Source organism: Phocoena sinus, chromosome 20 (genome assembly GCF_008692025.1).
Source record: "Phocoena sinus isolate mPhoSin1 chromosome 20, mPhoSin1.pri, whole genome shotgun sequence".
In the NCBI taxonomy this organism is placed as follows: Eukaryota; Metazoa; Chordata; class Mammalia; order Artiodactyla; family Phocoenidae; genus Phocoena; species Phocoena sinus.
In genome coordinates this window covers 13,064,823-13,087,030 of record NC_045782.1, presented here as the reverse complement: position 1 = coordinate 13,087,030, position 22,208 = coordinate 13,064,823, and the positions used below count along the sequence as shown (strand labels likewise).

Below are 22,208 nucleotides of genomic sequence, written 5' to 3'. Positions count from 1 at the left end.
TGTGCTCTAGAGCCCGCGTGCCACAGCTACTGAAGCCCGTGCGCCTAGAGCCCCGTGCTCCGTAACAAGAGAAGCCACAGCAATGAGAAGCCCACACACCACAACGAAGATTAGCCCCCACTCGCCGCAACTAGAAAAAGCCCATGTGCAGTAAGGAAGACCCAATGCAGCCAAAAATGAAAAATAAATAAATTTTAAAGAAAAACGGTGGCTGTAAGTTATTACTGCCCAAGGTCATGTGACCAAGCACGTCAGGGGCTCTGGCTGCCCCTTCAAGAAAGATAGATGGAATTAGATCATGGCTGAGCCATTCCTGTCTCTCCTCTCTAATTAGGACTTTATTCTTTTCCTAAGTGCCTTTATGGAGCTCCCACATCTCCATACCAGACTCCTACATGAGGCAAACTCTCCTTCTAGGAGTGGAACTCAAAAAACAGACAGTGAGGGCTTCCCTGGTGGCGCAGTGGTTGGGAGTCCGCCTGCCAACGCAGGGGACACGGGTTCGTGCCCCGGTCCGGGAGGATCCCACATGCCGCGGAGCGGCTGGGCCCGTGGGCCATGACCGCTGGGCCTGCGCGTCCGGAGCTTGCGCCCCGCAACGGGAGAGGCCGCAGCGGTGAGAGGCCCGCGTACCGCAAAAACAAAAAACAAAAAAGAACAGACAGTGGGTTCGCCGCAGACAACGGCCTATCTATCCTGCAAATGAGTCAGAACTGAGACCCCTTGAAGGAGTCCTGCAGTTTTGGTGCCAGCTCACTGGTTTCCGCTCCCTGTCCGTGCTGCACCCTCCCCCCAGCCACCGTGGCATCTGCAAGGCTCTGACCGCAGCAGGCAGGCTCTGCAGCAAAGCAGAGGCAGATCTTCAACAGGAAGTCTTAGGGGAACATTTCCTCCCACGAACTCCAGGCCTTTGAGCCTGGGCCTCTTCTCTCCCCCAGATTGTCCAGAATTAAAAAAAAAAAAAAAAGGCGTTAAGAGGTCTGTCAGTGGGGAGGACTCCAGGGAAAAGGATCTGTGCACCACCTTCTAATTCTCCATTCTGCCCCTTGGACAAGCCTCTTTGGAGGCTCTTGGTTTTCACCTGTAAAATATAAATAGTAACCGTCCCTCCTTCCACACTGAGTGTTGTGAGGGCCAAATGGAATGTTACTGATGAAATATTCTGGAAAACTAAAAGCTGTTTTTTTTGGTAGGCAGCATGGAGGCGGTGAAGGGACTTATGTCAAAAGTCCCATCTCGGCTTCAGGTTTCTTCTCTGTAAAACCGGAGAGAGGTGGGGTGGTGGCAGGGATGATCAGCCATTCAAAGTCCGCCATCTCTAGGGAAAGCCTCCCTAGGTCCGCGACCCAGCACATGAAGGAGGAAGTAGGGAGGGGAGGGGAAATCCCGTGGGTCGCTCAGTATCCCCCTCTCCTGCCCCTTTCACCCCGAGGAAGCGAAGCCGCCACCGGGCCCAGCAGAGCGCTGGGAGGGAGGGCGCCGAGGCCGGCCGGTCGGTGGCGCGGGCGGGAGGCGGGGTCCCACGGACCAGTCGAGCCACGTGCGGTTGTTTCCGTGCCGGGGCGATCACGTGAGCAGCGTCAGCTGACCCGTCACGGTGGAGCCCGGCGGTGGCGCCCCGCATCCCCCGCCCTGCCGCTCCCGGAGTGCAGGACCTTGCTGAGGGGTAAGTGCGCCCCCGCGCCCCCTCTGTCCCCGGCCCACCCCCGCCTCCTCCGCCCCAGCCCCTGTCCCTCTCCCATCCCCACACACCCGGCTCGGCACTCCGGAAACTGTGGCGAGGAGGGCCGTGGCCGGGCTCAGCCCCGCGCCGCCCCCAGGCGGCCAGGAGGGGATGGCCCTGGGGAGCAGGGGGCGGGAAGTCGCTCTTACCACCGAGGCCGAGGGCTGGTCACCGCCCCCGAGCCCCGACATGGAGGAGCTGCTCCGGAGCGTGGAGAGAGACCTGAACATCGATGCCCGGCAGCTGGCTCCAGCCCCGGGGGGCACCCACGTGGTGGCCCTAGTGCCTGCGCGCTGGCTGGCCAACCTCCGCGAGCGCCGGCTGCCCCCGGGACCGTGTCCCCGCGCTGAAGGCCTGGGCGAAGCGGAAGTCAGAACTCTCCTGCAACGCTCTGTGCAGAGGCTGCCGCCCGGTTGGACGCGAGTGGAGGTCCACGGGCTGCGGAAACAGAGGCTCTCTTACCCGCTGGGCTCCCTGCCTTTTGAGGAGGGGTCCGGCAGCCCAGAGACCCTCACTCGCTTCATGCAGGATGTGGCTGCCCAGAATTATCGCAACTTGTGGCGCCATGCGTATCACACTTACGGGCAGCCCTATAGTCACAGTCCTGCCCCTGCAGCTGTCCCTGCCCTGGACTCAGTACGACAAGCTCTACAGAGGGTCTATGGTTGCCCCTTCCTGCCAGTGGGCGAAGCTCCCCAGTGCCCATCACATGCCAGAGATGGCCCCTGTCCTCCTCGGGGCAACCCTGCCTCTCCCAGTCTTCTGAGAGCTGAGGCTCTGTTGGAGTCACCAGAGATGCTGTATGTGGTACACCCCTGTGTGCAGTTCTGCCTGCATGATGTGGTCACCTTCAGCCCTGCCAAGCTGACCAATAGCCAAGCCAAGGTGCTCTTCATTCTCTTCCGCGTGCTGAGGGCCATGGATGCCTGTCACCGCCAGGGACTGGCCTGTGGGGCCCTATCTTTGCACCACATCGCTGTAGATGAGAAGCTCTGCAGTGAGCTACGGCTGGACCTGAGTGCTTACGAGAAGCTCAGAGAGGATGTGAATGAGGAGATCTCTGTAGCAAGAAATGGGGCAGGCATTGAGCCTGGAGAGGAGGGAGGAGGGGGGCCTGGGTGTCCCACCTGCCAGGAGGAACTTAGGGACCTCGTGCTAGACTGGGTCCACGGCCGCATCAGCAACTTCCACTACCTCATGCAGCTGAATCGGTTGGCAGGTCGGCGGCAGGGGGACCCCAACTACCACCCAGTGCTGCCCTGGGTGGTGGACTTCACCACGCCCCGGGGGCGCTTCCGAGACCTGCGCAAGTCCAAGTTCCGCCTCAACAAGGGGGATAAACAGCTGGACTTCACGTATGAGATGACGCGGCAGGCGTTTGTGGCAGGTGGCGCGGGGGGCGGGGAGCCACCGCACGTTCCTCACCACATCTCTGACGTGCTTTCTGACATCACATACTATGTATACAAGGCTCGGCGCACACCCCGGTCGGTGCTCTGTGGACACGTGCGGGCGCAGTGGGAGCCCCACGAGTATCCTGCAAGCATGGAGCGTATGCAGAGCTGGACACCTGATGAGTGCATCCCCGAGTTCTACACCGACCCCTCCATCTTCTGCTCCATCCACCCTGACATGCCTGACCTGGACGTGCCGGCCTGGTGCAGCTCCAGCCAGGAGTTCGTGGCTGCCCACCGGGCGCTGCTGGAGAGCCGAGAGGTGTCCCAGGACCTACACCACTGGATTGACCTCACCTTTGGCTACAAACTCCAGGGCAAGGAGGCCGTGAAGGAGAAGAATGTGTGTCTGCACCTGGTGGACGCCCACACGCACCTGACCAGCTACGGCGTGGTGCAGCTCTTCGACCAGCCGCACCCCCGGCGCCTGGCCGGGGCCCCTGCTCTTGCCCCTGAGCCTCCACTCATCCCCAGGCTGTTGTTCCAGACCATCCAGGAGAGCACAGGCCGGGAGGACTTCCCAGCACAGCTTACGAATGGAACGGGCAGGCCGGTTTTGGAGGCCGCTCCCCGTGAGGCTGCCTGGGCCAGGGACATGCCCGTGGTGGGGGAGGATGACTTGGAGCAGGCCACAGAAGCTCTGGACTCCATCTCCCTCACTGGGAAGGCAGGTGACCAGCTGGGCCCCTCCTCCTCCTCCTCCTCTTCTGGTCACGCCCCTCCAGGCTTCCTGCCTTTCTCGGGGGCCTCAACCTCTCGACCAGGCCGCCGGAACAAAGCTGCTGGGGTAGACCCCGGGGAAGGTGAGGAGGGCAAGATTCTTCTTCCGGAGGGCTTCGGTCCTCTGCAGGCTCTGGAAGAGGTGGAGAAACTGGGCAACTTCTTGACCAAAGGCCTGGGGGGCCGCTTGGAGGTGCCTCAGCAACCCCAGGTCCAGCGAGCCGTGCTGCTGCGGGACCTCTTCCATCGGGACATGCAGGCGCTGGGTGTCCTGTTGGCTGAGATGGTGTTTGCCACCAGGGTCCGGACACTGCAGCCTGATGCGCCTTTGTGGGTACGCTTCGAGGCTGTTCGGGGGCTCTGCACACGCCATCCCAAGGAGGTCCCTGTGTCTCTGCAGCCCGTGCTGGACACGCTCCTGCAGCTCAGTGGCCGTCAAGGCCCCGTGGTTGCAGGGAGGGGCAGGCTGGACCCGCTGTTCGAGTACAGGCCCGTCTCCCAGGGGTTGCCCCCGCCCTGCCCGGCCCAGCTCCTCAGCCCCTTCAGCTCCGTGGTTCCCTTCCCTTCGTACTTCCCCGCGCTGCACAAGTTCATCCTCTTGTACCAGGCAAGGCGCGTGGAGGACGAGGCCCAGGGGCGGGAGCTGGTCTTTGCTCTGTGGCAGCAACTGGGTGCAGTTCTGGGTGACATCACCCCCGAGGGCCTGGAGATCTTGCTGCCTTTTGTGCTGTCACTCATGTCTGAGGAGCACACAGCCGTGTATACGGCCTGGTACCTATTTGAACCTGTTGCCAAGGCACTGGGCCCCAAAAATGCTAACAGGTACCTACTGAAGCCTCTCATTGGTGCCTACGAGAGCCCCTGCCGGCTACACGGGCGCTTCTACCTGTACACCGACTGCTTTGTGGCCCAGCTAATGGTGCGGCTGGGCCTGCAGGCCTTTCTCGTCCACCTGCTGCCCCACGTCCTGCAGGTGCTGGCGGGTGTGGAGGCCTCCCAGGAAGAAAGCAAGGGCCTGGCGGGGGCAGCAGAGGATGAGGAAAGTGGGCTCCCGGGGGCCAGGCCTAGCTCCTGTGCCTTTGGGGAGGAGATCCAGATGGATGGGGAGCCTGCTGCCTCCTCGGGCCTGGGGCTCCTGGACTACACGTCTGGCGTCAGCTTCCACGACCAGGCCGACCTCCCCGAGACAGAGGACTTCCAGGCCGGGCTCTACGTGGCCGAGTCCCCTCAGGCCCAGGAGGCTGAGGCTGTGAGCCTGGGCCGGCTGAGTGACAAGAGCAGCAGCAGCGAGACATCCCTGGGCGAGGAGCGGGTGGCAGACGAGGGGGGCGCCCCGGTGGACAAGAGCAGCCTCAGGTCGGGTGACAGCAGCCAGGACTTGAAGCAAAGCGAGGGCTCCGAGGAGGAAGAGGAGGAGGAGGAAGGCTGTGTGGTGTTGGACGAGGGGGAGGGGGAGGGGGAGCAGGATGAGGTCCCCGAGGCGTCTGAGCTCACGCTGTCCAACACGGTGCTGTCCATGGATACGGTCGTGGCCGGTGACGGCGGGGCTGACGGGGAGGAAGAAGAGGAACCACTGACCGAGCAGTCGGAGGGCAAAGAGCAGAAGATCCTTCTTGGTGAGTTCTCAGGCCTGGAGGTGTTGGTCTAACACTCATCACGTGTGGAGCCCCTGCCCTGTGCCAGGCAGTGGTCGGGCAGATCCACACGCAGCAGAGCCATGGGCCTGCCCTGCTGGAGCTCACGTCCGAGCTGTAGGCAGTCTTCCGTAAGCACGAGTTCTGTTAGTGCTACAAGCAACAATGGCTGGCTACCACGAGGGAATATAACATGGGCTTAGATCTCATTTTCAGGAGTCAAAGAAGGCTTCCTTGGAAGTAGGGCCTGCTGGGGTTCAATGAGGAGGAGGTAGCTGAGCAAAAATGGCAGACTCTGCGGTGGGAAGAGCGTTCCAGGCAGAGGGAACAGCCTGTGCGAGGCTCTGAGGCTGTCACGGTTCCATTAAAGAATCTGTGAAAGGCCAGTGTGGTTAGGCTTAGAGAGTGAAGAGAAGTGGAAGGGGAAGAGGCCAGAGGGGATGGTAGCCAGGGCCTCATTTCGGAGCTGGGGGAGATTCACTGAAAGGGTCACCCTCCTGCAGGGTATGCCCGAGTAGAGGTGCCTGGAGCAGCCCCAAAGCCAGACTCCCACAGGCCAGCTCTGCTGCTGTTAAAGCGAGGGTGGTGGCGTGGGGTGGCCAGGCTCTGGCTGGGCTCCTGGGCACAGCTGGAGTCCGCGTCAGCTAGGCGGGGTCCGTGGGGTGGGGTTGGGGAGTAGTGAGCCGCCGTTATCTGATGAGCTCAGGGCCTGCCCCCGCCCTGCAGATACGGCCTGCAAGATGGTCCGCTGGCTGTCCGCCAAGCTCGGCCCCACCGTGGCCTCTCGCCACGTGGCCCGGAACCTGCTCCGCCTGCTGACGTCGTGTTATGTGGGTAAGGCTGGGGATGGGGCTTCCTCTAGCCCTTTGCCCCTGTTCAGCCCCCTGTAGCAGATCCTTCCCACTTTCACCTCGGACCACCTCCTGGCCCGGTCCTGGGTCCCAGTCTGTAAGCCCCTTCCTTCCTTGGGTGAGGCACAGGGAGACCCCAAGCTAGAGTGAGCAGGAGTGGCCACTGCGGTCCCTGAAGGCCCACCTCCCCCCTGCCCTCCACTAGCTGTGGCCCTTCCTTGGCAGGGCCCACCCGACAGCAGTTCACCGTGAGCAGTGGCGAGAGCCCCCAGCTGAGTGTGGGCAACATCTACCAGAAGAGACCAGTACTGGGCGATATAGTATCAGGGCCCGTGCTCAGCTGCCTCCTCCACGTCGCCCACCTGTACGGGGAGCCCGTCCTCACCTACCAGTACCTGCCCTACATCAGCTACCTGGTCAGTCACCGTTTGGCAGCCGGGGTCTGGGCGGCTGAGGGCCGACCCAGGACCTCTTTGGGTTCCCGGCGGTCTGTGAGGCAACCTGGCCCTCATCTGGGGCTCTGTGGCCCTAGGTGGCCCCGGGTAGTACCTCAGGCCCCAGTCGACTGAACAGCCGCAAGGAGGCGGGGCTGCTGGCAGCGGTGACTCTGACCCAGAAGATCATCGTGTACCTCTCAGACACCACCCTTATGGACATCCTGCCCCGTATCAGCCACGAGGTCTTGCTGCCCGTGCTCAGCTTCCTCACTTCCCTCGTCACGGGGTAGGGCCCTGCACCACCCCACAGGGGAGCAGCCCGGCGGGGGGGGCGACCTGGGGCGCGGGGCGTCAGGAGTGCTGGTTTTCATCCCAGCCGGGTGACCCTGAGCAAGCCACACCTGTCTGTGCCTTCGTTTCCTCACCTGGTCTGGACCAGTTGGTCTTAGAGCTCCTTTCGCTTACGGCTTTGGATAGATCTGGGAAAGCCCTGCAGGGGCAGTGGGGGCTGGAGCTTCTAAGCTCTGTTTCCAGGTTCCCGAGTGGAGCCCAGGCCCGGACTGTCCTGTGTATGAAAACCATTAGCCTCATCGCCCTCATCTGCCTGCGCATCGGACAGGAGATGGTCCAGCAGCACCTGAGCGAGCCCGTGGCCACCTTCTTTCAGATCTTCTCTCAGCTGCACGAGCTTCGGCACCAGGTGGGCAGACCTACCTGGCTGGGGTGGGCTGGCCAGGGGCCGTGGGCCTCCGCTGACTCCCCGGGCTTCCTGCCCCCAGGATCTGAAGCTGGAGTCCGTGGGCCGCAGTGAGGGCCAGCTGCCAAAGGTGGCCTTCTCTGATGGGCAGCTGCGGCTGGTGGACCCCACCCTGCTGGACGAGCTGCAGAAGGTGTTCACCTTGGAGATGGCGTATACGATCTACGTGCCCTTCTCCTGCCTGTTGGGTACTGGCCCATCACGTCCCCTCCCAGCCTCTGTGGCTACAGCTCTTCCCCTGGGAGGGCCCCATGCTCCCCCAGCCCCTAGAGTCAGGAGTGGGTGTTAAACACAGTTCTCTGGGTCAGAGCAAAGGGATTTGGCCTTAGGCCCCTGAGTCCCGGTGACGTCTAAACAGGGATTGAGCTTTGGCCAGCAAGGAGGTACAGGAGCAGCCTGGCCTGTGCCTGGGGCAGGCAGGGCAGTCAGGCTGCCGGACTGACGTCTTAGCAGCCGTCTGAGAGGAATCAGCAGCCCACTGTTCACGTAACTTCCCGTATAGGCCGGGCCCTGTGCCAAGCGTCTATGTGTGTCATCGCCCTGAATAGGATGAACAGTGCTGGTCAGATATGTTGTCATCCCACCACTGAAATCTGGCCTGTGGGAGGGGGAGCATGACCTGTCTTGTTCACCATTCTGTTTCTGATGCCCAGCATGGCACGCAGCACACGTGGAAGATGCTCACGTGTCCATACTGAAGGAAGGAATCCACGTTTTCCTGGGGAGGAAACAGGCTCAGAGATGAAGAGTTACTCGCTTAGAGTTGCACAGACAGTACCTGCCCTGCCTTCTGTGGTTCCCAAGCCCTTGGGTGGGTGGTGGCAGTCACTTGCCATCTCCCCTAATCTCAGGACCTCTCCCGCTCCCATCCAGGTGACATCATCCGGAAGATCGTCCCCAACCACGAGCTGGTGGGGGAGCTGGCGGGGCTGTATCTGGAGAGCATGAGCCCAAGCCATCGCAGCCCTGCCAGCGTGGAGCCCACCGCGCCCAGCACCGGCCCTGAGTGGGACCCCCAGGGTGGGGGCTGCCCCCAGGACGACGGCCACTCGGGGACCTTTGGGAGCGTCCTGGTTGGGAACCGCATCCAGATCCCCGATGACTCCCAGCCTGAGAGCCCCGGCCCGCTGGGCCCCATCTCCGGGGTGGGTGGCGGGGACCTCGGCAGCCAGAGCGAGGACAACGTGCTGAAGCGGAAGCTGCCACGGAGCGTGCACGGCCTGAGTGGGAACTGGCTGGCGCACTGGCAGTACGAGATCGGCGTGAACCAGCAGGATGCCCACTTTCACTTCCACCAGATCCGCCTACAGAGCTTCCCCGGCCACTCAGGGGCCGTCAAGTGTGTGGTGCCCCTGAGCAGCGAGGACTTCTTCCTGAGTGGCAGCAAGGACCGCACCGTGCGCCTCTGGCCCCTCTACAACTCTGGGGACGGCACCGGTGAGACAGCCTCACGCCTCGTCTATGCCCAGCACCGCAAGAGTGTCTTCTTTGTGGGCCAGCTTGAGGCCCCGCAGTGTGTGGTGAGCTGTGACGGGGCTGTGCACGTCTGGGACCCCTTCACAGGTGAGCGGGCCCAGGTGAGGCCTGTTCTGTTGCCACTGTCCTGTACTCCACCAAGGGTGGTGGGTTGGGGTATAATGGTATGTGGTTGAGGGTGACCCGGTGAGGCCACAGAGAGGAGCATCTAAGACTCAGAATCCGTCATACCCAAGTTTGAATCGGCTCTGCCAACTTACTTGCCGAGTGACCTTGAGCAAGTCACTCTGCTGCTGGAAGTATCAGTTTTCCTATCCGCAAAATGGGAATCAGAACAGCTGCTTGAGGATAAGGCATAGGGGTTTGGCTTAACGTGGAGCACATAGTACCTGGTTGGTAAACAGTTGCTCACATATTTTTTGTCATCATTGTAGGCAGAAATAAGGTTAAAAAGCAGGGGTTAAGGAGGTGGAGTAGCATTGAGGTAGGTGGTGGGGAGGTAGCTTTTGGCGAGGGTGCTGTGAGAAGAGAGGGCCCTGGCTTGGCCATGGAAGTAGGAAGGTGGGAGGGTCAAGAAACATCTTTCGCAGCGTTTATTGAGGTTTCCTGGGATGTGGGAGGCAGGTACGGGCTGGGTTGGGGGGATAGGAGGAGTCGGGGCTCTTCCGTCAGTGGCCGGGACCCAGATCCACCGTGCCTTTCCTTCCCAGGGAAGACCCTTCGCATGGTGGAGCCGTCGGACAGCCGGGTGCCCCTGACCGCTGTGGCTGTCATGCCCGCCCCCCACACCAGCATCACCATGGCCAGCTCTGACTCGACCCTGCGCTTTGTAGACTGCCGGAAGCCTGGCCTGCAGGTCAGGGCATCCTGTTCCCTGAGCCCTGGCCTGGGTGCCTGGCAGGGAGGAGAGACCCCTGAGGAGAGGAGGCCAGGGCAGAGTTTCTCTTTGGTGACAGATCATCTGCAGCAGCAAACCCTGGGGGGTGGGGGGCGGGGCCCTAGCTCTGGGATTTGGGGAGCCCCCCCTTGATGGGGGACGAGGCTCAGGCCTTCCAGCTGTGTGGGTTGGGGGATGAACTGGACCTCGGGGAGATGCGGGTTGGAGCAGGCCGTGTCGCCTCAGCTTGTCTTCCTCTGCCCACAGCATGAGTTCCGCCTGAGCAGTGGGCTGAACCCCGGGCTTGTCCGCTCCCTGGCTGTCAGCCCCAGCGGCCGGAGTGTGGTGGCCGGCTTCTCCTCGGGCTTCATGGTGCTCCTGGACACCCGAACGGGCCTGGTTCTGCGTGGCTGGCCTGCCCATGAAGGGGACATCCTGCAGATCAAGGTGACAGACCGGGTTCCCTTCCCCTCCTGGCTGACTGCTCCAGCCGTCGCCTCTGCTTAGAGCCCACCCAGGACACGCTCCAGCTGACCTCCCTCATACCTGCCCGAGGACTGGTGGGCAGGGAGGGTCAGGAGCCAGCTGCACCGTGGGGGCCTCGGCAGGAGGCTGGCCGCTGGGTGGAACCGGGGGGCCGAGCTGACCCTGCTGCTTCCTGGTGATGTTCTAATGAGTAACCCTTGTCCATATTTGTCTTACTTGGAGGATCAGGGGTCGGGCCCTGTCCATGACCCAGTCAGGTTAAATAAAGCTCAGCTGGGAGGCTGTTTACTGCCCCCAGACCACTGAGCAGAGTCCATGCCCCCAGCTGGGCTGTCCCGGTGCGGGCAGGGGCGGATCGGGCATGGGAATCCTGCCCCCACCTCCACCCCCAGCCCATCTGCAATCACAGACCTCAGGGAACCGTTCAGGGAGGTGCAGGAGGGGAGGAACAGGGCTCTTTGTGGGAGGGTTTTTCCGGGCAACTGGGACTCCCTCCCCATCCTAAGCGGCAACCAGGGGACGTGCACTGCCACTGCTGGGGGCAGGCAGCCCCTGGTTCCTTCCAGGGCCCCCCAGGGGATCCTGGGTTCTGGGTGCCTCTAAATTCTGACTTCCCAAGAAAGCATCAGGAGGTCTCTAGGGTCAGCCTGGGTGTTAATCCTGGCTCTGCCACTTATTGGTTCTGTGACTTTGTATGATTACTTAACTTTCCCGAGCCTTAGTGTTTTCCTCTGTAAAATGGGAACAATGACAACACCTTCCTCACAGAGTTGTTATGAAGATTAACCACGGTAAGACGTGTAATGTGCCTAATACAATGCTTGACATAGGAAGTGCCCAAATTATAATGATGGCTAGGTTGATGACACTTAATATATTCCTGTTAACTAACGTTGATACAACGTGGGAGGGTGGCAGCCTGTCCCCGGCTCAGGACACCCTGTCCTCCTGGGAGATCCTGTGGGAAGAAACAGGAAGACCCTGGGCCCTGCTGAGGCTCTGCTCTCCCCGGGCAGGCGGTGGAGGGCAGTGTCCTGGTCAGCTCCTCCTCTGACCACTCCTTGACTGTCTGGAAGGAGCTGGAGCAGAAGCCCACGCATCACTACAAGTCAACCTCCGACCCTATCCACACCTTCGACTTGTACGGCAGCGAGGTGGTAACTGGCACCGTGGCCAACAAGATTGGCGTCTGCTCCCTGCTTGAGCCGCCTTCCCAGGCCACCACCAAGCTCAGCTCCGAGAACTTCCGTGGCACGCTCACCAGCCTGGCCTTGCTGCCCACCAAACGCCACCTCCTGCTGGGCTCAGACAACGGGGTCATCCGCCTCCTGGCATAGTCCGAGGCAAGAGCTGGCCAGGCGGAGGTGGGCACACGTCCTCCGGGAGTCCATCCCTCACCTTCGTTTCCCCAGCAGCATCCCTCCTGGCAAGCCTCAGGCCCCATGCTCTGGGTACCCACATGGCCTGCCAGCTAAGGTGGCATGGAGGTCTGGGCTCCTGAACCCCCAGAGCCACTGAGGCTGCCAGAAGGGATCTCGTTCATGGCTTGGGGCGATGCTGCTCCACCGAGCCAGCAGGAAGCAAGAGCGAGAGCCTGGGGAAAGCCTTGCTGCCCTCTCTTCTCCCCAGCTCCACCCTCTGCATCCACATGGGGACAGGAAGCTCTGGGAAGGGGAAGGGAGACTCTCCCTGCCTAGCAAGTCTCCAGCCACAGCACCCCTTGCTGGGCTCTCTCTGCCCCTGTCCTGCAAGGACCGGGGCGCCACCACAGTCCAGGACACTGATGGCGCTTGGACTCCAGCCTCTAAGGGCTGGCCATGGTCCAGGAGTTAGGGGCCTTGGGCAGTGGTTTAAGTGTCCTCCCAGCCAGGCCCTGCCCAGTGTGGGACCAGTAGGGGAAGAAAGAGGACAGGACCAAAGGAGAGAAGACGGACTGGGCCCGGTGGTGCCTGCCAGGAGCGACCCCATGCCTTGCCTGCCCACCTGTCACCACAGTGTTTGTGCCTTGAGTTGATGAGACAGCCCCTGGGTCCAGAGTCCCTGGGGGAGCAGGTCCAAGACCCTGAAAGAAGGGGCAAGAAGGGTCATCTCTGCATCTCAGGTCTCCCTCTCCCAGGGGACAGGAAGACCCAGGCATCCCCGGGTCCTCACGTTCTGGAGCAGAGATGAGGTCTGAGGCTGGGCCTCTGCTGCTTTCTCACTATTTGCAATAGATGTAAATATGATGAATAAATTCTTTGGAAGAGCCGTGGAACCGAGTGAGGCTTCTCTTTTTTTTCGGCCGTGCAGTGGAAGCGCGGAGCCCCAACCCCTGGACCACCAGGGAGGTCCCTGAGTGAGGCTTTTCCTGACGACGGTGCCAGGGTGGGGAAAAATTGAGACCCTGCAGCTTCCGGGACAGCGAGGAGAGGGTGAGGAGGTGCGGAGGCAGCCCGATGACTGTTCTTCAGGCGGTACCGGGTACAGGGCTTCTGGTTCGTGCAGCCCCAGGCCAGTTTCCAGAACCCTCACCCTTGAGGAGGGTAAGGAGGTATTGCTCCCAATGAAGTAGGGTGCTGTGAGAGGCTGTGTCCCTCCGCATCTTTCCTCTCCCCACCCCTGCCGTCTGGATCCAGGCTGGAGGCATCCAACCAGGAGCCTGGGCATGTGAGGGCTGAGGATGGGCATCCTATCCTGGGTTCCTGCGTCGTCTCTTGCAGCTTCCGCTTCCCTCCTCTTGGGAGGGGGAGGCAGTTATGGGGGGGAGGAAAGGACATTGGAACTAGGAAGCTGGATGTAACTCTGAGCCCAGCTCTGTGTCCTTGGGCAGGTCACACAGCTTCTCTGTGCCTAAGACAGGGATAACCTCTCACTTCACGGGGTCACTGGAAGCCCCCTGTCCTTCCTGGATCTGCCCTCCGGCTGAGGACAGCCTCATCGACCGTCTCCTGAACCTCCTTTCTCCGGGCTTAAGTGGGACCCACATCTACGGGGGTTCCAGGTAGCTGTCCCAGTATTAGATGCCTTGGTGGGAAAGGGGTTTTTGGTCCTAATATCAATGTTTAACCGGATGTGCAGGTCAATGTTTACCAGAAGAGAAAGCAATTGGAACAGGGGTTGGCTGAGAGCAAAGGTCCTGGTGGCAGGGGAGGGCTCAGCCGGGCTGGCTGGAACCCGGGCAGAGCGTGGGGAGCACCCAAGTGGGGCCAGAGGGACATCGTGTGCAGCAGCGAGGAGCCTGCCGAGGTAAGATGGGTGGCTTGGCCTGGAGCTGCCCACCTTGCCGAGGGGGTCTGGGCTGAGTTTATTCAGGAGACCTGTCACTTCTCCGCCTCCTGGGGTGGTGAGGAACCAAGGTGGAGGTTCTGGGGGGAGTCCCTCTGGGAAATGAAAGACTGGAAGCCTTTTCTTGCCAGGAAGATTCAAAAGCCCAGGTGGGAGATCAGGGCCCTGGCCAAGGGTCCTTGTGTGGGATGGGGATGGGGCCAGGGGTGATAGAAGGATGCTTGAGATGGGGGCGGGATGGGTGTGTGTGAGACCTGCTCCGAGGCCGGACCGAGACCTGCCCATCCGCACCCGCCAGCCTGGCTTCCCGGAGCCAGCCTGGGGCAGAGAGAGGGCCAGGTCCTGTGTTTTCCGTAAGTCCAAAGGTGGCTCTGGCCAGAGTCATTCATTGGGCTCTGCTGTTGGGTCAACAAGGCCAGTCTCTGGCCCAGCCCACCACCCCTGCTGAGACCACAGTCCCGTCCACCCTTGTGGGCAAGAGCAGACCAGCCAGAAAAGGTGGGCCGATGGACAGCCAGTTGGATAGGAGCTCCGGGGTGGAAGCCTCAGTACGGAGGAGGCTTCAGGGCAGGCGCCTCCCACAAGAGGGCCCTTGGGCTAGACTGACAGCAGCCATTGCTGAGTGCCAGGCCGTGTAGTCAGGGCTCACGAAGACTGACTTAGGTTGGTCTCCGCGATACACATGGGTAGAGGTAGGGACTTTCGCCACCATTTTACAAGATGAGGCAAAGCCCAGAGGGGTTAAGGGGGAGGTCCTACGTCCTCTGCCGAGAGGCACAGCCTGGATTCAAACCCAGGTCTGACTCACAACACCAGGCCTTGAAGAATGGGGACATGTTTTTGTTTGGGTAATATTCTCCCCCCATGAACAAAAACATTTTCAGTGCATGAAAAGTGAACAATCAGAAAACGCAAAGGGGAAAAAGCAACTCAGGGGGGAGTTCAAGCAGTTCACCGCTCAGAGGGCTGTGCTTTGGGCGTGTGTGCTGCCGCTGTCGCTGTCCCCTCCTTGGTGACGGTTCAGGACTTTGGCTGCCCGTGAGCGTGAGGGTGGGATTCCACGGCGGGTGTGGACGCGAAGAAGGAACGGAGGCTTCCCATCCCGCACAGGAACATGGCGCTGCTCTGGCTGCCTGAGCTTGTCCTTGTGCTCAGCTTGTCCTGCCTGCAAAGCCCCTGCTCAGCGGTGAGCCTGGGCCGCGGTCTGGGTGGGGCGGGGAGGCGGCTACGGGAGACGCCAGGGGTCCCGGGGAAAGGGGAGGGGGGCAGGGTCGAGGGAGGTCTTGGCTTTAGGGGTTCCCTCGCCTCTCCTCGTTCCTTTCTCAACAGTTCTCTCCTGTGAGCACCATGGAGCCCTTGGGCCTGCAGGTACTGGGGAGAGAGAGGCACGGCAGGGAGGAAGGCCCCAGGGGGCCTCACCTGTGGCTGGTGCAGGGTGGGGAGACCTGTGGGAAGGGTTGCTCTCCATCTGCTTCCTCCTTTCTTCAGCTGATGAGCGGGCAGACCCAGCAGAAGCTACCCCCACTTTCCCTCCTCAAGTTGGGCAACCAGGTACAACCAGGTGGGGCTGGGGAAGAGTGGGCGGGGCCTGAGGGAGGAGGGCCATCGGCAGGGGCAAGGAAGTGGGCGGGGCCTGAGGGTGGCAGTGAGGCTGAGGCCTGAAGGGAGGGGGTGGGAGGGACCAGAGGAAGGGACCTAGTCCCCTGAATGCCATTGCCCATGTCTGGACTGGGACAAGGCCCTGCTGTCCCCAGCACAGGGGCTTTGAAGGAGATCTTCAACACAGAACCTGGAGCTGACCCCTTGACCCCACTGACCCCTGATCTGTCCCTGCAGGAGCCTGGTGGCCAGACTGCCCCAAAGAAGGCCCCAGGGGACTGCGAGGGGTCCCCAAACCCGGAGCAGACCCGCAGGCTGGCCCAGGCCATGATGGCCTTCACCAGAGACCTCTTCTCCCTGGTGGCCCAAAGCTCCACCAGGCCCAACCTGATCCTGTCGCCTCTGAGTGTGGCCCTGGCACTGTCTCACCTGGCACTAGGTACTATGGGAGCACCTGTCCAGACCAGCAGAGCTGGGAGGCCAGTAGGAACTCATTACCTACCCCAGAGTTTACGAGCAGGTGCTTCCTCCATCAGGGTCACTTGGATGTTTGGTAAAAATGCAGACTCCAGTCTCTGTGCATGAGAATCCCAGGGACTGGGCCCAGGATGTGCTTCTGGTGATTTTTGTGCGAGAATATGATAGGTACAATGTCTCCGTTGGACTGGAGGGTCTCACTGTGGGACCTTCCCCAGAGAGGGAAGGCCATAGGATGAGGTTGCCCAGATTGGCAGCAACAGAGATGAAAGTAAACTTGGGAGTCCTGTCCCTCAGACCAGTTCAGGATAGGGGAGGAGAAAGTGCGGTCTCGTGGGCATGCTCCCTGTAGGTATTCAAGAGGGATGGGAGAGGGCAGTGGGGGCGGGAAGGACCACAGCTGCTGTGTCCCCTCCAGGTGCTCAGAACCAAACGCTACAGAGGCTGCAGCAGGTGCTGCACGTGGACTCAGGGCCCTGCCTCCCCCACCTGCTCAGCCGCCTCTGCCAGGACCTGGGCCCTGGGGCTTTCCGATTGGCTGCCAGAATGTACCTGCAGAAAGGTAGGTGCTGGTGGCAGACACTCTCTAGGTTGTGCCCTGGGGTGGACAGGGGTGAGGGTGACGGGTGTGGGCTCAGGCAGCCAGTCAGAGCACAGGTGGTTGTGGGGCCCAAGTGCTGGCAACAGCCTGTGGGCCCTTCTGTGCAGGATTTCCCATCAAAAAGGACTTCTTGGAACAATCAGAACAGCTCTTTGGTGCAAAGCCCATGAGCCTGACGGGAAGGAAGAGGGATGACCTGGCAAACATCAACCAATGGGTGAAGGAGGCCACAGAGGGGAAGATTGAGGATTTCCTCTCAGATCTGCCAGATGACACAGTGTTGCTTCTCCTCAATGCCATCCACTTCCAGGGTGCGCTCCTCCCCTTCTCGGCTCCCTGCCCGCAGACCCTACCCCTGCCCCGTAGGCATGCTTTTTTCTGAGGGTCCCTCTTCCTCCCCGGGCCTGGGCCAGGAGGGTAGGAGACAGGTAATGGTGTGGCAGGACGGAGGCCCAGGAACTGGATGGGGCTGTTGTGGAGAGAGTTCCCTAGGAGGAAACCGAGTCTTAAACGACCCAGGGGAGGTTCCTGGGAACATGGCAGGGCAGGGGAGAACGAAAGCCCAGGTTCTGCAATCGCTCCAGGGAACAGACCTCAGATTACCTGGGTATCACCTGGCACAGCACCGCCTGGCACCTCAGCCTCCACCTTTCATCCCTTAAATGGGTTCTGGGTGGGATGGGGAAGAGACTGGTGGGGTAGAATCTACCTTGGTCCCAGTCTATATGGCCCCTGCCCTCTGCTGGATTCAGGCTTCTGGAGGAGGAAGTTCGACCCGAATCTCACGCGGAGAGACACTTTCCACCTGGACGAGAAGTTCACGGTGCCGGTGGACATGATGCAAGCCCGCACATACCCGCTGCGCTGGTTTCTGCTGGAGCAGCCTGAGATCCAGGTCAGCCTTGACTCCCCAGCCTGGGCTTGGGTGCTGGGAGGTGGAGAAGGGAACGGGCACCTGTGGAGCAGGCACAGGGGTCAGGGGTGTGCCCCACCTTCCTTGTAGTCATGTCGCTGGGGCAGGGGGCTCTGAAAGGTCTCGCTGTGCCCCCATCCAGGGAAACTGAGGCTCCAGGCACTGCGGGTTTAGTGGAGCACAAGGAAACCAGGTCCCTGCTCTGGGGAGGGAAGACACACAGTGCGCGAGCAAACACAAATCAACAGGATAATTCCAGATAGTGGGGGGCAAGGTATTTTAGCTAGAGGGGTCAGGGAACCTTCTTTGAGGAAGGGACACTGAGTTGAGTCCCAGGTGATCTTCGGTTATGGGGGTTTATTACAAGGACCCATGGGTCATGGGGCAGCACAAGGCCTCAGCACCCTGAAGCCTGGGAGATGCGACCTGAGCTCTCACACGGTGCTCCTTGGAAGGGAGGATTTGATTGGGATGGATTTGTCAGCATCCTGATGGAACATTCTGATTAGAGAGAGTGCCGTGTCAAGCTATCTCAGGTGCAGCCTCCCTCGCTTCCAACCTAAACACGGTCCCCTTGGCCCAAGCGGCTGATGCCCGGGCCAGTCGGCTGTGGCTGAGACCGCAGTGTTGGTTAGTTTCACAAGGCTGCTTCTGAGAGGGGCTGTGGGTGAGGCAGGCCCTTGGAGCAGTGTCCCAGCTTCTCTCCGGTTCCCCCGACACGTGGCCCGTCTGGTTCGCCTCCCCACCAGTTCTATTCCTGCTGCCCCTTCCCGCCAGGCTGTGTCCTGCCCACACTTCCTTCACCCTTCCGTCTCCATCCTTGGCCCTCCTTGGTCTTCCTCTTGTCTCGCCCGCCCTCTGCGGGCTGGCCCGGGTAGCCAGACACTGGCACTCCCCCTCCCGCCGCAGGGGTCCTGCCCTCTGGGCGCTCTGCCTGGAGCCCGAGGAGTGACATCCACCAGGGCCCACGGAGCCCAGTGTTTTTCACACTTCTTTAGCTGCGGAAACTCTGTTCACGTGAAATCTTACCCCAAATCACGGTACAGATACACAGCCAGGCAAAGTCACGGTTGGAGGAGAGAGGGGTGGATAGGGTACGACCCTTGGCAGCGGCTCCTCTGCTAGGGCAACCTGGTCCACTGTACGCATGGAAGTGAGAGGCGGACACAGGGGGTTCCTCACCCTGAGTCACGGGCTAGCTGGTAGCAGAGGAGGAGAGAGAAAACTACCAGTTGCTGAGTGAGCGCCGCCTACGTGCAGACGCTCGGCCAGAAGCTTTAAAAGCTTCTCTCTTTCCGTCACACGTCAGCCGGTAGTGTGTGCAGGTAGTGTTACTCCACGGGTTAGGAAGCGGAGGCTCAGGGAGACCCCGTGCACGCCTGTGAAGGATGGGGTGTCTCCTGCGCGGGGCGGGCCCAGTCCCCACGTCGGCCTGGGTGCTCTCTGGTCCTCACGCCGTCTCCGTGCCGTGTCTGTAGGTGGCTCATTTCCCCTTTAAGAACAACATGAGCTTCGTGGTCGTCGTGCCCACCCGTTTCGAGTGGAACGCGTCCCAGGTGCTGGCTAGCCTGAGCTGGGGCGTGCTGCATCAGCCCTTGCTGCGGGAGAGGCCCACCACGGTCCAGCTGCCCAAGCTGCACCTGAAATACCAGATGGACCTGGTGGCCATCCTCAGCCAGCTGGGTAAGGAGGCCGGGCGTGGGACAGCTCCCGGCTCAGCTGGACGGGGTGGGTAAGGAGGAAGCCCCCCAGCCGGCAGGCCTGAGTCAGAGCTGGACTTGCGTCCTGGCCTTTTCTGGGGCTTAGGGAGGTGAGAGGGTTCGATACGCACCCTCGGACTCTCTGTCCTGGGCAGGGGGTGGGGCAAGGGAATGAGGACCTGCTCTGCTCGAGACTGAGCACTGCAGAGAATCCTGGGTGGAGAGCCAGGGGTGGCATGTGAGCCTCGCTGGCTCTCCTGAAAGAGGCACGAGGAACCCACCATGTACAAAAAGCTGAGTCTCACGGGGGTCGGCAGAGGAGGAATCAGGTACTTACAATTCAGCGTTAAGTGATAAGACAGAGGGCTTCTCTCTAGTCCACCCAGGGGACTATTGAAAAGGCATCTGTCTGGACTTCGGGGCAGGGGCTCAGGGAAGGCTTCCCGGAGGAAGGAACCTTTAAGCTGGTACATGCAGGTTAAATAGGAGTTAACCGGCAGTCTGTGGGTTCAAGGTGCTCCCTGGCCGGGATGCCAGACACCCTCCCAGGCAGGTCCATGCAGCGTGTGGGGCAGAAGGCAGCTCTGACCAGCCATCTCCTGGCCTGGGCAGGCCTGCAGGAACTGTTCCAGGCCCCGGACCTGCGCGGGATCTCAGACCAGAGCCTGGTGGTGTCCAGCGTGCAGCACCAGTCCACGCTGGAGCTCAGAGAGGCCGGCGTGGAGGCGGCCGCGACAACCAGTACGGCCATGTCCCGCATGTCCCTCTCCTCCTTCAGCGTGAACCGCCCCTTCCTCTTCTTCATCCTCGAGGACAGCATGAGCCTGCCCCTCTTTGTGGGCAGCGTGAGGAACCCCAATCCTGGCGCGCAGCCGGAGCTCAAGGAGCAGCAGGACTCCCCGGACAACAGGGACCTTTTCCAGCACCAGAAAGGCTTCCCCCGCGGAGACAAGCCGTTCGGCCCTGACTTAAAACTTGCGCCCCCCTCGGAGGAGGATTACCCCCAACCTAGCAGCCCCAAGTGAGGGGCTGTGGCCGCCAGCAGCCCGAGTCCCTGCTTGGACCAGCCTCTCAACTCATGTGACTCTTTCCAAACAGCTTTGTGGGATTGCGGGCGGGGGGCCTGGGGCGCAGTCTGGCAGAGGGGAGGAGGGGAGCCAGTCTCTCTTCTCCTCTTGGGGAGTTTGGGGAGGGGCGCCGCTGGGAGGAGGGCAGGCATCGGGGAACCATGGGCCTTGATCCCACGTCATTTCTTCCAAAGGGGTTCAGAGGGTGTCTTCGTCTGGGGCTTGGGCGGAAGGGCAGCTGTGGATTCATTTTTGTCAGGAAGGTAGGTAGGTTATTCCCTAAGTTGGCTGGGTCGCCTCCACGCCTGTTTACCAGAGAGGGAGGGCCGGGGAGGAGTGGACACCTGGCTGGGGAGATGGGGTGGCCCGGGGGTGCCGCGCAATGTTGTGGGGTTAAACATGTGGGTGGAGGTCGAGCGCCCCGTGCAACTGCTTCTGCCCTGAGCTGCCCAAGGCCCAGCAGCCTCCAGACCACCCCGTGGCCTCAGTCTCCCCGCTGGTCCTCGGAGGTACCAACACTGCCGGGACTCCCCTTTTTCCCTCTCCCCTCTGTCCCCCCTGCCTGGTGTCTCAGTGGCTGAGGGGTGGGGGGCGTTAGCTCCCGAAGGCTCTTTTGTAAAGTTTTTGTAGTGATTTTTATGCCACCTGAATAAAGAATGAATGGGCCTGTCTGCTGTGATGTCACTGTTTGGGGCGTGGGTGGGAGCAGGGGGGCTGGAGGAAGGCGGGAGGAGGCCACGGGCTGGGCCCCCAGGAGCAGCAGCCCTCTCTGTGCCACGTTTGGCCTCTGGTCACTCGCCAGCCCTTCTCCACCGTGCCGTCCCTCTGACTTCACCAGCCCTGCCCAGGGCCACCCCCTTGCCAGCCTGGCTCTGCTCTCAGCCTGTTCCTCTCTACGGACCTCAGGCATCCGGCAATAAAGGCGACTCAGAATAGCACCAGCCTCCTGGTTTGGGAGAAGAACTGGCAATTAGGGAGCTGGAGGAGTTTCTAATTACATGCCAGCCCTTCTGCCTGGAGCTGGCGCCCGCCAGACGGGGGCGGGCAGGCTGCCGGGAGCACCGGCTCCAGATGGAGGCTGTCAGCGCCTGAGGATTTGGGGGAAGCAATTGGGGGCACCTTGGCACAGAGCTGGGGGCAGCCCTTGTCTGTGAGTGCAGGGTGTCCATGTGGCAGCAGCCACCTGCGGCCCTGTAGTGCAGTGGTTAAGAGCAAGTCCCTAGGATGGGATCTCGCTTCTTACAAACCAGCAGTGTGTGGAGATGGGAAGTAAATCAACAGTGAAATACATGGCATGTCAGAGGGTGGTGAGAGCTCTGGTGAGAAGTAAAGCAAGGAAGGCCTCCCTGAGGAGGTGACTTTTGGAGCAGAGACTAGGAGGCGGCAAGGGTGGGTACTATGGGGACATCCTGGGGAAGAGTGATCTGGGCAGAGGAGTGGGAGCTGCTCAAAAGGTTCAGGATGATCAGGAGATCCGTGGGGCTGGAGTGGAGGGGGTGAGGGGGGAGATGTAGGAAGGAATCAGAGAGGAACTGGGGGCAGACCACTGAGGGATGTAGGGCCACTGTAAAGACTGTTGTTGTTATCTTAGGAGAGGTAAGAGATAACTGGAAAGTTAAATCAGCAAGCCCCCCAGCTTAATTTTACCTCCTGAGTTTTTCTCAGCTCTCTCTTCCTCTCCATTTGGGCTCTAGCCACGGTTTGGATCTAGTCATCACTCCCGAGGGTCACTGCTGTCGCCTCCCGGGTTCTCCGTGCTGCCGGTCTGGCTGCCTTAACTGCATCCTCCGCCCTGTAAATACTAGTCAAGTGCTTTCTGTGTGCCCAGCAGCTCCCCAGGTTCTGGGGCTGCAGCAATGAAAAAGCCAACAAGACCTCTACCCCCCAGAGCCTAAATCTGGTGGTAGAGTGGTCTAGACAATAAACAAGTTAAAATTTGGGGTTGAAGTATAATATGCCAAGTACACAAGTCATAAATGTACCTAAGCATAATGAATTTGTTTCACGAACCAAGTACCCCTGTGAAACCAGTACTCAGATCAACAAACAGTACTCACTCTCCTGGGTTCTGATAACAGACTAGTTTTTTCTGGTTTTGAACTTTATGTAAAGGAATCGTGCAGTCTGTCCTCCCTTGTGCCTGGCTTCTTTCATTCAACCTCCTGTTCGTGA

At 60.8% G+C, this 22,208-nt stretch overlaps 2 protein-coding genes across 5 annotated transcripts; both read left to right on the top strand.

The window, feature by feature from the left end:
- Positions 1 to 1,513: 1,513 nt before the first annotated feature.
- On the top strand, positions 1,514 to 12,666 carry WDR81 (WD repeat domain 81). Of its 2 annotated transcripts, XM_032616013.1 has the most exons (10): positions 1,521 to 5,513; positions 6,258 to 6,365; positions 6,608 to 6,798; positions 6,915 to 7,105; positions 7,354 to 7,519; positions 7,599 to 7,764; positions 8,450 to 9,139; positions 9,763 to 9,908; positions 10,197 to 10,376; positions 11,432 to 12,666. In XM_032616013.1, the coding sequence occupies exons 1-10, from the start codon at positions 1,835 to 1,837 to the stop codon at positions 11,750 to 11,752; spliced, it is 5,838 nt and encodes a 1,945-aa protein (XP_032471904.1). In that variant the 5' UTR covers positions 1,521 to 1,834; the 3' UTR covers positions 11,753 to 12,666. The 2 variants fall into 2 exon arrangements, 1 of the variants encoding a protein (XP_032471904.1); XR_004347398.1 differs by lacking the exon at positions 11,432 to 12,666 and having other exon boundaries at positions 1,514 to 5,513; positions 8,450 to 9,153; positions 10,197 to 10,338.
- An 884-nt stretch (positions 12,667 to 13,550) lies between these two features.
- On the top strand, positions 13,551 to 20,707 carry SERPINF2 (serpin family F member 2). Of its 3 annotated transcripts, none has more exons than XM_032616011.1 (10): positions 13,551 to 13,640; positions 14,790 to 14,865; positions 15,009 to 15,047; positions 15,168 to 15,230; positions 15,516 to 15,717; positions 16,174 to 16,317; positions 16,464 to 16,667; positions 17,109 to 17,251; positions 18,748 to 18,952; positions 19,582 to 20,707. In XM_032616011.1, the coding sequence occupies exons 2-10, from the start codon at positions 14,794 to 14,796 to the stop codon at positions 19,992 to 19,994; spliced, it is 1,485 nt and encodes a 494-aa protein (XP_032471902.1). In that variant the 5' UTR covers positions 13,551 to 13,640; positions 14,790 to 14,793; the 3' UTR covers positions 19,995 to 20,707. The 3 variants fall into 3 exon arrangements, with proteins under 3 accessions (XP_032471902.1, XP_032471901.1, XP_032471903.1); XM_032616010.1 differs by having other exon boundaries at positions 14,704 to 14,865; XM_032616012.1 differs by lacking the exons at positions 13,551 to 13,640; positions 14,790 to 14,865; positions 15,009 to 15,047 and having other exon boundaries at positions 15,162 to 15,240.
- Positions 20,708 to 22,208: the final 1,501 nt, after the last annotated feature.

Coding starts and splice junctions, on each gene's coding strand:
- WDR81 (XM_032616013.1), top strand. CDS start 1,835: ATGGCCCTGGGGAGCAGGGGGCGGGAAGTCGCTCTTACCACCGAGGCC. Junction 7,106..7,353: donor CTCACTTCCCTCGTCACGGG/GTAGGGCCCTGC, acceptor CTCTGTTTCCAG/GTTCCCGAGTGGAGCCCAGG. Junction 10,377..11,431: donor GGGACATCCTGCAGATCAAG/GTGACAGACCGG, acceptor CTCCCCGGGCAG/GCGGTGGAGGGCAGTGTCCT.
- SERPINF2 (XM_032616011.1), top strand. CDS start 14,794: ATGGCGCTGCTCTGGCTGCCTGAGCTTGTCCTTGTGCTCAGCTTGTCC. Junction 16,318..16,463: donor CAGAATGTACCTGCAGAAAG/GTAGGTGCTGGT, acceptor CCTTCTGTGCAG/GATTTCCCATCAAAAAGGAC. Junction 16,668..17,108: donor CAATGCCATCCACTTCCAGG/GTGCGCTCCTCC, acceptor TGCTGGATTCAG/GCTTCTGGAGGAGGAAGTTC.